The sequence below is a fragment of the Eschrichtius robustus genome, chromosome 17 (assembly GCF_028021215.1).
Source record: "Eschrichtius robustus isolate mEscRob2 chromosome 17, mEscRob2.pri, whole genome shotgun sequence".
NCBI classification, from domain to species: domain Eukaryota; kingdom Metazoa; phylum Chordata; class Mammalia; order Artiodactyla; family Eschrichtiidae; genus Eschrichtius; species Eschrichtius robustus.
In genome coordinates this window covers 24,295,690-24,311,899 of record NC_090840.1, presented here as the reverse complement: position 1 = coordinate 24,311,899, position 16,210 = coordinate 24,295,690, and the positions used below count along the sequence as shown (strand labels likewise).

Here is a 16,210-nt window from a genome sequence, read left to right as displayed (position 1 = left end):
TTTAAATTAACAGTAACAAGCCATCTACATCAAACCTTGTTTCCAACTAAAACCAAAACAAAAGCACAACAATCCCGTAGTGTACCAAGAGTGTATTTCAATTTACTGTATGCAATCTAACAAAAATTTGGTCATAATTTACCAGATATACATAAATGATTTAAGTAGTAAAAGAAAATTCAGTTTAAAGAGAGTAAGTTCATATCTTAAGGAAAAGTAAAAGTACATTAAGAATGTAAAGCCAAGTCCAGTTTCTATGCAATAAGTGAACTGTAGTTCACTGAAGTGAATCTAATAAAGCAGACTTAGGTGATTTTTAGATATATATCTTTTCTCTTTAATATATATTTATATATAGACAGATCTACCAATTGTAAACTATGGTTTATTTTAAAGGAGAGGGATAAATGGGATGAAAGAAATCTTTATACTATACTTACATATTCACAAAGCAGAACATTTTACGTTTAAAATACTTTTCCATTCATAGTATCTTTGCCCAACTAACGTCTACTTTGGACCCAACCAGAATTACATTTTACTCATTTGTCTAGAACATTGAGAAAAAGATGTACTCTTCAGTCTTAAAAGTCAAACCAAAACTATTCATGTCAGTTTTTCAGTTTTGTAGAAACTATGATAAAGTTTAGGTGACAAATGATGCATCTAACCATGTAACTGTACTTTATCTTTCTTTGATTTATCCAAGCAGAAGCATCAGTGTCTAACGTTAAACCATTTTTCTACTGAAATCAGAGACGATAAGAAAGCCTGTCTCTTAAAAAACCTATCATCTTTCCAACTTTGATCGGATGGAGCACCAAAAGGATTATGTCTGTCAAAGTGTACTTTGCAATTTTTTCCACACGACTAGCATAATTTAGTTACCTGATATAAAATAGGAAAATATACTCAATTTCTATTTAAAAGAAAGCTGAAAATATGATATCCCTCAATCTTATATAATATACAATATGTTCCTGATAAATGTTGTGCATGTTAATATCAATTACGTGAAATGCTGCTGTGAGTCAATCAGCTAATTCATCTGTCATCAGGCTAAATAAGTCTGGCAATTTCAACTTAACACATCACCCCCTTGTACCCTGAAGAATTTAGTTAACAGAATAAAAATTGTAAAGCCTCTCAATGCTTTATTTGTAAGATTTTTGCAGATTGTTGAATCATGGTGACTACTAGAAAGACTATATATCAAGATGTAGTGACTTCAAGGAATTGAAAAATAAATTAACTAAATTATCTATCATAATTTCAAACACTGAATACCCCAGTAAGTATGAAACAAAAGAGAATGCACTTTTTGTGTTAATTTTAATGATAAAAAGGGCACAGGAGTAAAAACCTGGTATTTCACTTATATTGCATAACAAGCTAACCAAAACTGGACATGGAGGATAAATTATAAAACAAATCATTTTATCTATGACTTTTCTTTCGATTAGATTTCTGTCTTTTCAAATAGGACTGAGGTATAGTACACTGGCAAAAATAAAAAGAAGCAAACAAGAGTAGTGCCAAAGTAACAGATACCCAAAACCGAATGCCTTGTCAGAAAACGTCATATAGTAACCATTTATCAGATTAGAGCAGCAGGAAAAAGTTACTTCTAAATCATAATCATTTTAGTGGTATTTGTCAACCTCACCACGGTACTTTGCAACATCATTCTTCATTTGTAAAGTAGTAAAATTCATGTCAAAAAGGAAAAGGGGAATGGAGGAAGTCAGTTAGTTCATTCTAATAAATTACCTCTCCAGTTCTTAGAGACATGCCCATCAGCACAAAATTGAGAAATAATACCTAAGACTAGAAGAGACTTGGTTTAAGTTATGAAGCAAATTAAAATGGAAAATACAGAAAAGTAGAACCAATGGGGTTGAAAAGGCCCCTCACTGAAAATCTGTATTAAAAAAAATAAAATTAATAAAAATAAAAATAGAAACAAAACTCTACTAGTACAAACTAGCCTGAGTGGTTTGATGGACAGAGTAATTAGGTCAGCTGTCACTGTACTCTTAATAATGGATTTTCTTCATTCATGTTAAAGTGGCACATGAATGTAAGCTTTTTAAGAACAGGTACTATATTTCCATAGGACCCAAATAGTTACTGTATATCCTATAAATAAAAAATATTTTTACTTTGATAACTGACTGAAGATGTGTGGACTCCATGTAATCCAACCACAAGGTTGTCTGCTGTACAGTCCTGTGCAAATATAAAAAAAAATTTTTTTTGCTATAAGGCTTTGACCCTACAGTTTTCACAGCAACATAACTACCATCCAGCATGTACCATATTTTGCAAGCCTTCAAGTTCAACAGTTCAAATTGTTGATTCATATTATGTCCAAATGCAGCATCCTTGAGGAGTATAGTAGGTCAGTTAGTCATCTAGAGACATACAAACATCTCCGGATTCATCCCATCGAGATGCATCATTCTGATCCTCTCCATCATCAACCAGCTCTTCATCAGCTTCTCCTCCTCCGTTCCCCTCATATTCTTCATCCCGAGGGAAATCTGTATCCTGTCCCTGATCTACACCTTCCTGCCCTCCTGGTTGTGATTTATCTGCACAGTCTACACAAACACCATAGCGTCGAGATCCATGTCTTATTCCAACACTGGCTGCTAACATGAAGATCTTCTTACACACCATACATTTGTATTTTTTATCCTTTTTATGCACCTAATTGAAGGGGGGAAAAAATCCAATGTAAGAATAGTACAGACAATATAATACATTTGAACCATTCAAATTAAACATCCCATTTAACAATGAGTAAATACATCATTATCTTTCTGTATCAAGTTCAGTACTGGTTCATAAATCACATTCATTGTTTAAAGCAATTTATTTAATAATCTACCTTCCTTAAATTTGCAGGTAATAGTGTTAAAATATCTTAAGCTTCACTGACACAAATATACTTTATCTCAAAGATCAGTTACATTTAAAGTTACTTACCAGGGAATGTCTTTTTACATGTTCTCTGCGAGTAAACAGTTTCCCACAAATATCACAGCTAAATGATCTGACTCCCGTATGAATGAGCAAATGCCTTTTTAGTGTTCGTCTGTATTTGGCTACATAGCTACAATGAGGGCATTTTAACTTGTTCATGATTAGAGATGATTCACCTTTGAGAATTAAAAAACAAACAAAAAAAAGCACTTATTATATATTAAACAGAAAACTTGCTATCAAAAGCTTGTCTATTCCTGAGAACAGGGATTATTATAGGGCTACTAGTATCTGAGTTTTTTAGAACCCAGAATGTGGAAGCTTTTAATTGATAAAAAGTATTAAGAATTCTATAGATGTTTGACTAATACTTGCCATTTTCCCAAGTTTCTTGTTTTGGCCAAGATTCAGGCAATAATCCATACTTGAAATCGTTAGAAGCACCTGGTAGCAATCCATACTTGAAATCATTTGAAGTACCTGGTAGCAACCCATACTTGAAATCGCTTGAAGGGCCAGGCATCAGGCCATACTTGAAATCATGTGAAGGACCTAAAACAATTGAAAAGTGATCCTGATGTAATGATGGTAATTAAGATCTGTCTCTTATTAGAATAAAAAAAAATCTATATTTTATGATAGAACAGCTTAATATAAAATAGCTGAATTAAAAACTATATTTTAGTCTAAAGCTGAGATGGCCTCATACCTTATTATCCCAATTTATAATATCCTGGTTGGCAGGCTATTAGAATAGAAAACAAACTAAAGTTTAAAATACAATTCAACCACAGAAAAAAAAATTCAGTAAAATAAAAATACTATTTAATGGTATGTGGAGCCACCTGAAACTACCCTTTTAATAGCTGCTGTTTCTAACTATACTATCACTTAAGACCAGTATCAGCTGTGGAATGGGAAACCCAGCTGTGGAATGGCATAGTCTCGTATCAGTAGAGAAGAAATGGGCTAAGGATGAAGAATATAAATATAGGGTAATTACAAATGTAAAGTTCTTGTATTATTAGACCCTTGTTTGTTGTTTCAGACACACTGGTGCAAGGTAACGGGGAATCTGGGGGTTCATCAACACCTCTCTAATGTCATCCTTAAATAAATAAAAGTCTGGAAAGTAGACTCAATGAACCTTAGGGAATTTGTGCCTGGGGATCTTCAGACAAGCTAAAGTAGGAATCATCTCCTCTGCATTTAATTCCATCTTGAATATGTATGTAATTCCTCGGATCCAGGAATCCTTTGGCAATGTGAAGATATCCAGAATCCCCCATAACTACTGACATCCTATTCCAATTGACCATCAACTGCTGCCTCTGGATTATCTTCAATAGCCATCTGCTTGTCTCCCAGCTCACACTGTGCTGCCTTCCTAGAGTTTATTCTCAACACAGCAATCTCAGAGATTCTTTTAAAACTTTAAATCAGAGCAAGGACTAACCATCGTACTCATAGTACAAGCCAAAAACTTCCAATATACTACAAAGCCTTACCTGATCTAGCCCTTGTTTCCAAACCACCCCCTTGGTTACTCTCTTCCAATCATACTGGCCTCTGTGCTGTTCCACCATGATAAATTGGCTCCCACTTTAAGGCCTTTACACTTTGCACTTACTCCTTCCCCTGCTTAGAACACTGCTTTCTAGGATATATGCACAGCACACTCGTGCAGCAATTTAATAATTTTCCTCCCATATACACGATTTTATAAAAGAATGATTGCCAAATGGGTTTTCTAAGAATTCAATTTCCTGTATCTACTTCCCAGATACATTGCTTCTTTTAAAAATTAAAAGAACTTAAGGGGCTTCCCTGGTGGCGCAGTGGTTGAGAATCTGCCTGCCAATGCAGGGGACATGGGTTCGAGCCCTGGTCTGGGAAGACCCCACATGCCGCAGAGCAACTGGGCCCGTGAGCCACAATTACTGAGCCTGCACGTCTGGAGCCTGTGCTCCGCAACAAGAGAGGCCGCGATGGTGGGAGGCCCACGCACCGTGATTAAGAGTGGCCCCCACTTGCCGCAACTAGAGAAAGCCCTCGCACAGAAACGAAGACCCAACACAGCCATAAATTAATTAATTAATTTATAAAAAAAAAAAAAAGAACTTAAGATTTCCCTCTTAAGGAAAAGTTGAAAGTATCAATACCCAACAACACAGAAAGGTCTTAAGGTATTTAAAAATTGCAATTCATTACTACTATTGTAAATTGTTTTGTACCTGGAATACCTTCACCCACTTTTTTTTTTAATGTTAGGAAAGCCCTCTGTATCCATAATTATATAATTTAACTGTAATACTGCTTGGGGTAAAGTTTCAGAATCCTAAAGTGAGACACCATATCTATATGTGTGTGATAGAGATAAGGTTGGGAGTAGTAGCCTGTGAAAGTTCATCAACTTTCAGTTTCACATTTCTACATAAAGTTTGAGTTTTATGATTCATAGCTCTTGTCCAAATCAGTACAAAACAAAGTAAGCTCTAAGAGCAAGGACTGTGCCTGTTACTCACCTCAGTATTTCTAATGTCCAAAACATACACCATTCAATTATTTGTTGAATAAATGTATCTAGCAAAGTGCTAACATGTACTATTTTTCACTTGCTCAAAAAACTTGGAAAATTAACCTCATAAATGTTAGATATGCTAATATCCAACAAAATATTATTCACTGCATAAGAATAAAGAGAGCAGCCCTAAAACAAGTGATGACTTGGTAACTCAAGATTCAGAATTGAAGATTTTTAACACGTGAAATGTTTCTCTAGACCTATAGTAAGATACAATAAAAAGCATCCATGGTCCAGGCAAGAAAACCGTATGTGGAATACAAAATGGTAATTCAAATTAAGAAAGCCTCATCTCAAATTTCTTTCGTCTCTCCAAATTCTTTTTTTTTTTTAATGTCTGAAACATTTATATTAACATATTTCCATACATATTTCCATACAAATACAAATATAAGATTTTTAGAAATTTCATGTAATGTCTGAAACATTTATATTAACATATTTTCATACAAATAACCCAATGAAAGTTTAGTATTAGTTGTTTTGTTTTTTTATACTGCAGGTTCTTATTAAGCATCAATTTTATACACATCAGTGTATACATGTCAATCCCAATCGCCCAATTCAGCACACCACCATCCCCACCTCACCGCAGTTTTCCCCCCTTGGTGTCCATATGTCCATTCTCTACATCTGTGTCTCAACTTCTGCCCTGCAAACTGGCTCATCTGTACCATTTTTCTAGGTTCCACATACATGCATTAATATACGATATTTGCTTTTCTCTTTCTGACTTACTTCACTCTGTATGACAGTCTCTAGATCCATCCACGTCTCAACAAATGACTCAATTTCGTTCCTTTTTATGGCTGAGTAATATTCCATTGTATATATGTTCCACAACTTCTTTATCCATTCGTCTGTTGATGGGCATTTAGGTTGCTTCCATGACCTGGCTATTGTAAATAGTGCTGCAATGAACATTCGGGTGCAAGTGTCTTTTTGAATTATGGTTTTCTCTGGGTATATGCCCAGTAGTGGGATTGCTGGGTCATATGGTAATTCTATTTTTAGTTTTTTAAGGAACCTCCATATTGTTCTCCATAGTGGCTGTATCAATTTACATTCCCACCAACAGTGCAAGAGGTTTCCCTTTTCTCCACACCCTCTCCAGCATTTGTTGTTTGTAGATTTTCTGATGATGCCCATTCTAACAGGAGTGAGGTGATACCTCATTGTAGTTTTGATTTGCATTTCTCTAATAATTAGTGATGTTGAGCATCTTTTCATGTGCTTCGTGGCCGTCTGTATGTCTTCTTTGGAGAAATGTCTATTTAGGTCTTCTGCCCATTTTTGGATTGGGGTGTTTGTTTCTTTGATATTGAGCTGAATGAGCTGTTTATATATTTTGGAGATTAATCCTTTGTCCGTTGATTCATTTGCAAATATTTTCTCCCATTCTGAGGGTTGTCTTTTCGTCTTGTTTACGGTTTCCTTTGCTGTGCAAAAGCTTTGAAGTTTCATTAGGTCCCACTTGTTTATTTTTGTTTTTATTTCCATTACTCTAGGAGGTGGATCAAAAAAGATCTTGCTGTGATTTATGTCAAAGAGTGTTCTTCCTATGTTTTCCTCTAAGAGTTTTATAGTGTCCAGTCTTATATTTAGGTCTCTAATCCATTTTGAGTTTATTTTTGTGTATGGTGTTAGGGAGTATTCTAATTTCATTCTTTTACATGTAGCTGTCCAGTTTTCCCAGCACCACTTATTGAAGAGACTGTCTTTTCTCCATTGTATATCTTTGCCTCCTTTGTCATAGATTAGTTGACCATAGGTGCGTGGGTTAATCTCTGGGCTTTCTATCTTGTTCCATTGATCTATGTTTCTGTTTTTGTGCCAGTACCATATTGTCTTGATTACTGTAGCTTTGTAGTATAGTCTGAAGTCAGGGAGTCTGATTCCTCCAGCTCCATTTTTTTGCCTCAAGACTGCTTTGGCTATTCGGGGTCTTTTGTGTCTCCATACAAATTTTAAGATGATTTGTTCTAGCTCTGTAAAAAATGCCATTGGTAATTTGATAGGGATTGCATTGAATCTGTAGATTGCTTTGGGTAGTATACTCATTTTCACAATGTTGATTCTTCCAATCCAAGAACATGGCATATCTCTCCATCTGTTGGTATCATCTTTAATTTCTTTCATCAGTGTCTTATAGTTTTCTGCATACAGGTCTTTTGTCTCCCTAGGTAGGTTTATTCCTAGGTATTTTATTCTTTTTGTTGCAATGGTAAATGGGAGTGTTTCCATAATTTCTCTTTCAGATTTTTCATCATTAGTGTATAGGAATGCAAGAGATTTCTGCGCATTAATTTTGTATCCTGCAACTTTACCATATTCATTAATTAGCTCTAGCAGTTTTCTGGTGGCAGTTTTAGGATTCTCTATGTATAGTATCATGTCATCCGCAAACAGTGACAGTTTTACTTCTTCTTTTCCAATTTGTATTCCTTTTATTTCTTTTTCTTCTCTGATTGCCGTGGCTAGGACTTCCAGAACTATGTTGAATAACAGTGGTGAGAGTGGACATCCTTGTCTCGTTCCTGATCTTAGAGGAAATGCTTTAAGTTTTTCACCATTGAGAATGATGTTTGCTCTGGGTTTGTCATATATGGCCTTTATTATGTTGAGGTAGGTTCCCTCTATGCCCACTTTCTGGAGAGTTTTTATCAGAAATGGGTGTTGAATTTTGTCAAAAGCTTTTTATGCATCTACTGAGATGATCATATGGTTTTTATTCTTCAATTTGTTAATATGGTGTATCACATTGATTGATTTGCGTATATTGAAGAATCCTTGCATCCCTGGGATAAATCCCACTTGATCGTGGTGTATGATCCTTTTAATGTGTTGTTGGATTCTGTTTGCTAGTATTTTGTTGAGGATTTTTGCATCTATATTCATCAGTGATATTGGTCTGTAATTTTCTTTTTTTGTAGTGTCTTTGTCTGGTTTTCGTATCAGGGTGATGGTGGCCTCATAGAATGAGTTTGGGAGTGTTCCTTCCTCTGCAATTTTTTGGAAGAGTTTGAGAAGGATGGGTGTTAGCTCTTCTCTAAATGTTTGATAGAATTCACCTGTGAAGCCATCTGGTCCTGGACTTTTGTTTGTTGGAAGATTTTTAATCACAGTTTCAATTTCATTACTTGTGATTGGTCTGTTCATATTTTCTGTTTCTTCCTGATTCAGTCTTGGAAGGTTATACCTTTCTAAGAATTTGTCCATTTCTTCCAGGTTGTCCATTTTATTGGCATAAAGTTGCTTGTAGTAGTCTCTTAGGATGCTTTGTATTTCTGCAGTGTCTGTTGTAACTTCTCCTTTTTCATTTCTGATTTTATTGATTTGAGTCCTCTCCCTCTTTTTCTTGATGAGTCTGGCTAATGGCTTATCAATTTTGTTTATCTTCTCAAAGAACCAACTTTTAGTTTTATTGATCTTTGCTGTTGTTTTCTTTGTTTCTATTTCATTTATTTCTGCTCTGATCTTTATGATTTCTTTCCTTCTGCTAACTTTGGGTTTTGTTTGTTCTTCTTTCTCTAGTTTCTTTAGGTGTAAGGTTAGATTGTTTACTTGAGATTTTTCTTGTTTCTTTAGGTAGGCTTGTATAGCTATAAACTTCCCTCTTAGAACCGCTTTTGCTGCATCCCATAGGTTTTGCGTCGTCGTGTTTTCATTGTCATTTGTCTCTAGGTATTTTTTTATTTCCTCTTTGATTTCTTCAGTGATCTCTTGGTTATTTAGTAACGTATTGTTTAGCCTCCATGTGTTTGTCTTTTTTACGTTTTTTTCCCTGTAATTCATTTCTAATCTCATAGCGTTGTGGTCAGAAAAGATGCTTGATATGATTTCAATTTTCTTAAATTTACTGAGGCTTGATTTGTGACCCAAGATGTGATCTATCCTGGAGAATGTTCCGTGCGCACTTGAGAAGAACGTGTAATCTGCTGTTTTTGGATGGGATGTCCTATATATATCAATTAAATCTATCTGGTCTATTGTGTCATTTAAAGCTTCTGTTTCCTTATTTATTTTCATTTTGGATGATCTGTCCATTGGTGTAAGTGAGGTGTTAAAGTCCCCCACTATTATTGTGTTATTGTCGATTTCCTCTTTTATAGCTGTTAGCAGTTGCCTTATGTATTGAGGTGCTCCTATGTTGGGTGCATATATATTTATAATTGTTATATCTTCTTCTTGGATTGATCCCTGGATCATTATGTAGTGTCCTTCCTTGTCTCTTGTAACATTCTTTACTTTAAAGTCTATTTTATCTGATATGAGTATAGCTACTCCAGCTTTCTTTTGATTTCCATTTGCATGGAATATCTTTTTCCATCCCCTCACTTTCAGTCTGTATGTGTCCCTAGGTCTAAAGTGGGTCTCTTGTAGACAGCATATATATGGGTCTTGTTTTTGTATCCATTCAGCCAGTCTATGTCTTTTGGTTGGGGCATTTAATCCATTCACGTTTAAGGTAATTATCGATATGTATGTTCCTATGACCATTTTCTTAATTGTTTTGGGTTTGTTTTTGTAGGTCCTTTTCTTCTCTTGTGTTTCCCACTTAGAGAAGTTCCTTTAGCATTTGTTGTAGAGCTGCGTTGCTGGTGCTGAATTGTTAGGTTTTGCTTGTCTGTAAAGCTTTTGATTTCTCCATCAAATCTAAATGAGATCCTTGCCGGGTAGAGTAATCTTGGTTGTAGGTTCTTCCCTTTCATCACTTTAAGTATATCATGCCACTCCCTTCTGGCTTGCAGAGTTTCTGCTGAGAAATCAGCTGTTAACCTTATGGGAGTTCCCTCGTATGTTATTTGTCGTTTTTCCCTTGCTGCTTTCAATAATTTTTCTTTGTCTTTAATTTTTGCCACTTTGATTACTATGTGTCTCGGCGTGTTTCTCCTTGGGTTTATTCTGTATGGGACTCTCTGCGCTTCCTGGACTTGGGTGGCTATTTCCTTTCCCATGTTAGGGAAGTTTTCGACTATAATCTCTTCAAATATTTTCTCTGGTCCTTTCTCTCTCTCTTCTCCTTCTGGGACCCCTATAATGCGAATGTTGTTGGTTTAATGTTGTCCCAGAGGTCTCTTAGGCTGTCTTCATTTCTTTTCATTCTTTTTTCTTTAGTCTGTTCCGCAGCAGTGAATTCCACCATTCTGTCTTCCAGGTCACTTATCCGTTCTTCTGCCTCAGTTATTCTACTATTGATTCCTTCTAGTGTAGTTTTCATTTCAGTTATTGTATTGTTCATCTCTGTTTGTTTGTTCTTGAATTCTTCTAGGTCTTTGTTAAACATTTCTTGCATCTTCTCGATCTTTGCCTCCATTGTTTTTCTGAGGTCCTGGATCATCTTCACTCCCATTATTCTGAATTCTTTTTCTGGAAGGTTGCCTATCTCCACTTCATTTAGTTGTTTTTCTGGGGTTTTTTCTTGTTCCTTCATCTGGTACATAGCCCTCTGCCTTTTCATCTTCTCTATCTTTCTGTGACTGTGGTTTTTGGTCCACAGGCTGCAGGATTGTAGTTTTTTTTGCTTCTGTTGTCTGCCCTCTGGTGGTTGAGGCTATCTAAGAGGCTTGATGGGAGGCTCTGGTGGTGGGTGGAGCTCTCCAAATTCTTATAACCAGTACAAATTACTTTTAGGAAGTATAAGAGCAACTTGAATCAAGGTATTACGCCTTTGAGTGGGATGGAGAAAAAGGATACTTTGGAGTTAGAGGATGCAGAAAATTAAAATACAATTGTTACAAATAAAGAAGGGAGACTTCAAAAACAAAAGAAAGCCACAACCCAAACAAACCAAAATTTAAATGCCCAGAATTGGCAGTACCAACTGACTAGTATCATGGCAGTACCCGCCCACCCAAGAAAATTGTGCCAATGCATTTAGAAAACAAATATACAGTAAAAGTAAACACACAAACAGCAAATTTCAGGTAACTATTTTGGATTGCAAAGAAGGATACATTTAATGTTCAAACAATCTGATAAAACACCCATTTGAAAACTGAAAAAGGTATTTCCTTTGCAATTCATAAAACTGAAGGATTGTTAAGGCCATTAAGTTCTAAAATTGTGCTTACTGTTTAATAACACCCTTCTGGGTACATTATTCCAGAATGGCAAACTAAGAAGAAAGCACTTCTTTTTGATGTCAAAACTGTTAACACAGGGGGCTTCCCTGGTGGCGCAGTGGTTGAGAATCTGCCTGCCAATGCAGGGGACACGGGTTCGAGCCCTGGTCTGGGAAGATCCCACATGCCGCAGGGCAACTAGGCCCGTGAGCCACAACTACTGAGCCTGTGCGTCTGGAGCCTGTGCTCCGCAACGAGAGGCCATGATAGTGAGAGGCCCGCGCACCGCGATGAAGAGTGGCCCCCGCTTGCCGCAGCTAGAGGAAGCCCTCGCACAGAAACGAAGACCCAACACAGCCTAAATAAATAAATAAATAAATAATAATTAAAGGTGATAATAATTAAAAAAAAAAAAAACCGTAACACAAGGGATCTCAGTTGCAAAAATACTATTTCTTTTTTTTTTTTTGGCTGCACCGTGCAACTTGCAGGATCTTAGTTTCCTGACCAGGGATTGAACCCATGCCCCCTGCAGTGGAAGCACAGAATCCTAACCACTGGACCGCCAGGGAATTCCCCAAAGTACTCATTAATGCATTAGAATGTCCCCTAAAGAGAAATGACTCTAAATCAAGGATTTGCTTTTTAAGAATGAAGTGAATTATATGGACCGTCCTCCACTGAATATGTTTATGTGCACAAATTTAAATTTTACATCTGAATTCACATGCCCAACTAAATAAACCCATTCTTGAGCCAGATTTCTAAAACAAGAAAGCAAAGTGCAATAAAGTACTCTTGGCACTATTAGTGATTTTCTGTACAAGAGACAAGTGTTCAAAATTCAACGCATCTAATCTGTAAACTGCTAACTTCAAAATCTTTGTAAATTCTTTTCAACAGTTAGGAGAAACCACCTTAAGGCAGTTTCTTCAGAATTATGGCTTAATTTTGGTCCGTGCACACTGTATATTCAAAAGCCCCTGAGAGTTTTCTGTAAAAGTACCCCCATAGTTGTCCCGGTCCCCATCAATTGTTTATAAAGATTTCCAAAGCTACAGAAACTGAATCACTGAATATCCCATATCCCTTTATGTATCTTCAACAAATGTTAGTCTTGTCACATGTGCTTTCTATGTATACATATACATACCTTTGTGTACTATTTGAAAACAACTTGCATGCTTCATCACTTCACCCCTAAACACAGCATGCATCTTTTAGAACTTCCTCCTATATAAACCATAGTGCCTTTATCACATCCAAGAATTTTTAAAATTGTTAAGACTATCATTTAACCCAGACTACGTATTCACCTTTCCAACTATCCCCAAAATACCTCTTCATTTTTCTCTTTTTTTTTTGGATCAATGATATAATAAAAGATTGACATAATGCAAAATGCATTTAAGTTGGTCTCATTGGTCTCCTTCGACCTAGTGGTTCCTCTGCTTGTCTTTCTTGGCATTAACATTTTAGAATCTGGACGTGCTGGATTTGGAGAGATTCGTCTTTTTTTCTCCTCATGAATAAAGTCGAGTGAAACATTCTGGCAAGTACACTATAAGACATAGGTGATGTGTGCCAGCTAGTGCATCATACCAGGAGGCATACTAAGTTTAATCACTTGGCTATGATCATGTTCATCAGATCTCTTTACTGTACAGATATCTTTTCTCCTTTGGGAACAAAAGTAACCTGTGGTATGATACTGAGACCACGCGAAAATGCTATTACAACAAACTTTCGCCCAGTCATCATGGGATAAGCCCATCAATGGTGGCTTACTATCCAATGATGACCTTGAATTATTTCCCGTGGACATTGAAAAACAGGTGTTTTTCCAATTCTATCATTCTTCTATGTTTATTAGCTTGGCATTCTTCTGTTAAAAAAGCTTTCTCCCTTTTTAATTTACCTATATTATTCTTTGGAATATTCATGGATTCTTTGTATTCATGTGCACTTCCCCCAAAGTAGTTGTTATAAATATCACTATTTAGAATTAACGTTTTCTATAGTCATCAACAACCACACTATTATTTTACATCAAAGCTAATTAAAATACATTAGTCAACCATTCTGATAGTTACCATTCTTATTCCATCTATATACTAGCAGAAAGCCACAAGCTCTATTAACTTAATTGCTTTTGATACTTAAGAGTTTTAACAACTCTGAATAAATGACTCCCTCAAACAAGAAATACCTATCCATTTCTATTTACCAGGCTTCTAAATTCTACAATCAACACAGCTGCCGCAGACTGAAAGTGTTTACACCTAATACTTTCCTTTAAGGAAGAGAAACTGCAGTAGGTCCTTAATAAACACATACACAAATACCTCCCAATCTTCAAATCCTCTTAAAGGTACTCCTGCTAAAATTCTATTGTACCTACCAGCATCACCTCCATCTTGACTGGAGCCGGCTTCAGCCAATAAATTTGTATTCACATTCCTATCACAATCTGGCCCTGAGAGTAGAGCACCATCCAGATCTGGAAAGGAGATACAGAATAATCTGTTATTTACAACCACACAACAGCCATCACCCAGAACACCACTCTCTTCTTGGAATTGTTTCTTATGCAGACTAAATAGAGGATATCTGCAAGTACTGAATAGCTACTATGTGGTTAACGCTACAAGGCACAAAAGCATACATAAGACATGTTTTTCAACCACAGGAACAAGTGCACACTCCACAGGAACACCAGCACACTAGATTAAGAATGAGCTTTAGAGCCTGGCTCCATTTGTACAAGCATGTGCCTCAGTTTCCTCATATGCATCTACCTATATCATAGATTTGATAAGGAAATTTAATTAGTTAATGCAAGCCAAGTGTTACAATTATGGTGTCTGATACCCAAAAGATAGCTGCTACTGCTAGTATTAAGCACTAGATATGTAAAACATTGTTTCTGTACTGGTTCAGAAGTGGAAAAGACCAATTAATACTAGATTAGTAAAGGAAGACTTCAGAGAAGAGGTAATTCCTAAGAGTTAATCTTGAAATATGGAAAAGCAGCATAAAGGGCATACTAATGAGATAGTACTTTTGGTTCCAATCTGTTATTTCCCTTGAATCTGTTCCATCTCTTCTTTTTCTCTACCGCTGCCTTAATTCAGGCACTCATCATTATTCTCCTGGATTAGTTAGTGAATTACTTCAACAGTTTCTTGGTCCCCTTGCTGCAAAATACAGTGCTCACTCTTCATTTCCCACAACATTGCCAGAAAGATCTTTCGACAACATAAAACATGTTGCTCCTTTACTTAAAATCATCAATTCACCAGTTTTTAGGATAACCTTCAAACTCCTTAATTTAGAATACAAGGTCCTAATATTCAGGTTTCTATTTATGAATCTAGCATCATCCCACTGGTACTATCTACTCCTCAAATCAAAGTCTCAGAAGACATTTTTCAAATGCCACTTTTAATAAGCAATCTCTCCTCTACCTCCCATTCAAGACTCATCTTTGGTGTCACCATCCTATACTACCAAGAATTCAAGATGGAGACTGAAGTATGTGTTACTTTCATTTCATTCAATAAATACTGAGCACCTTGGAGGTCACCTGGTGATCTTAGAGTGGTACTGGTGGATCAGCTGGCAAGTAGAAAGAGTGAGAGTGGCCTGTGCTGTGAATGGAAGATGAATTAGAGATACATACAGACAATCTGAGAAATGTGACTGTAAAGGGCAAGAGTGAGATATAGGGTACGAGTTTTGGGTTTTTTTTAAGATGGAATAAACAAACATGTTTAAATACTAAAAGGAATAAGTCACCAAGAAAGGGAGAAGACACTGAAGAAATACTGCAAAAAGAAGGAATTATCAATTTTGTAAGATTGCTAAGGAGTCTGGGATCCAGAAGCGTTAAGACAATCAGTATATACAGAGAGAAGTTTGAAGACAGGCACTTAAACACTAAATGTCTATTGGCTTTTATTTTCTCGTAACTTAAAACAGTAGAACGTGAGGTTACTGCCTAGAGTAAATGGGTTGGAAGTCAGAAGGAACAGTAAATAGACACAGACTCCTTTCCTGTTCCTTGAGAGCAGGGATACTATCTAGATTTTATTTTCCCAGTATTTATCATAATGCATGACAAATAAAAGGCTTTTCAACAAATGTTGTTAAATGTTGGCTTCAGTAGTCTGCCCTTTGCAACCTGTGTTACTAATTTAAACTTATGAAGAATAATTTCTCCGCAGTTCCCTGGCAGTCCAGTAGTTAGGATCCAGCAATTTCACTGCCGTGGCTTGGGTTTAATCTCTGGTCAGTGAACTAAGATCCTGAAAGCCTTGTGGCGCAGCAAAAAAAAAAAAAAAAAAGGAAAAAAATAATTTCTCAGTTTTCTAGTATATAATAACACTAAAACATCGATTAACTGAAAATTAATTAATTGAAATTTAGTGGCTTTGCTTTCCTATGAAAAGTTAAATATATTTCAATAATCAAAAAATAAAATTTAAATCATTATTTAAAAAATGTTACTTTTCCCAGCATCTTTTGAAAAAAGTCATTATTCTAAAGTGTACAGTCTGTTCCGAGGGCACTT

At 36.0% G+C, this 16,210-nt stretch overlaps 1 protein-coding gene across 3 annotated transcripts in view; it reads right to left on the bottom strand.

Annotated features, from left to right (window-relative positions):
- Positions 1-366: 366 nt before the first annotated feature.
- ZBTB10 (zinc finger and BTB domain containing 10) overlaps positions 367-16,210 on the bottom strand; it is a 38,962-nt gene continuing 23,118 nt past the window's right edge. For 2 of the 3 annotated variants that reach the window (XM_068525953.1, XM_068525951.1), the window contains exons 3-6: positions 14,039-14,137; positions 3,364-3,540; positions 2,992-3,164; positions 367-2,712 (exon numbers count right to left, since the gene is read on the bottom strand). In XM_068525953.1, coding sequence (XP_068382054.1) covers positions 2,407-2,712; positions 2,992-3,164; positions 3,364-3,540; positions 14,039-14,137 — 755 coding nt within the window. In that variant the 3' untranslated portion in view covers positions 367-2,406. The remainder of the gene's footprint in view (positions 2,713-2,991; positions 3,165-3,363; positions 3,541-14,038; positions 14,138-16,210) is intronic. The other variant, XM_068525952.1, reaches the window with a different exon arrangement.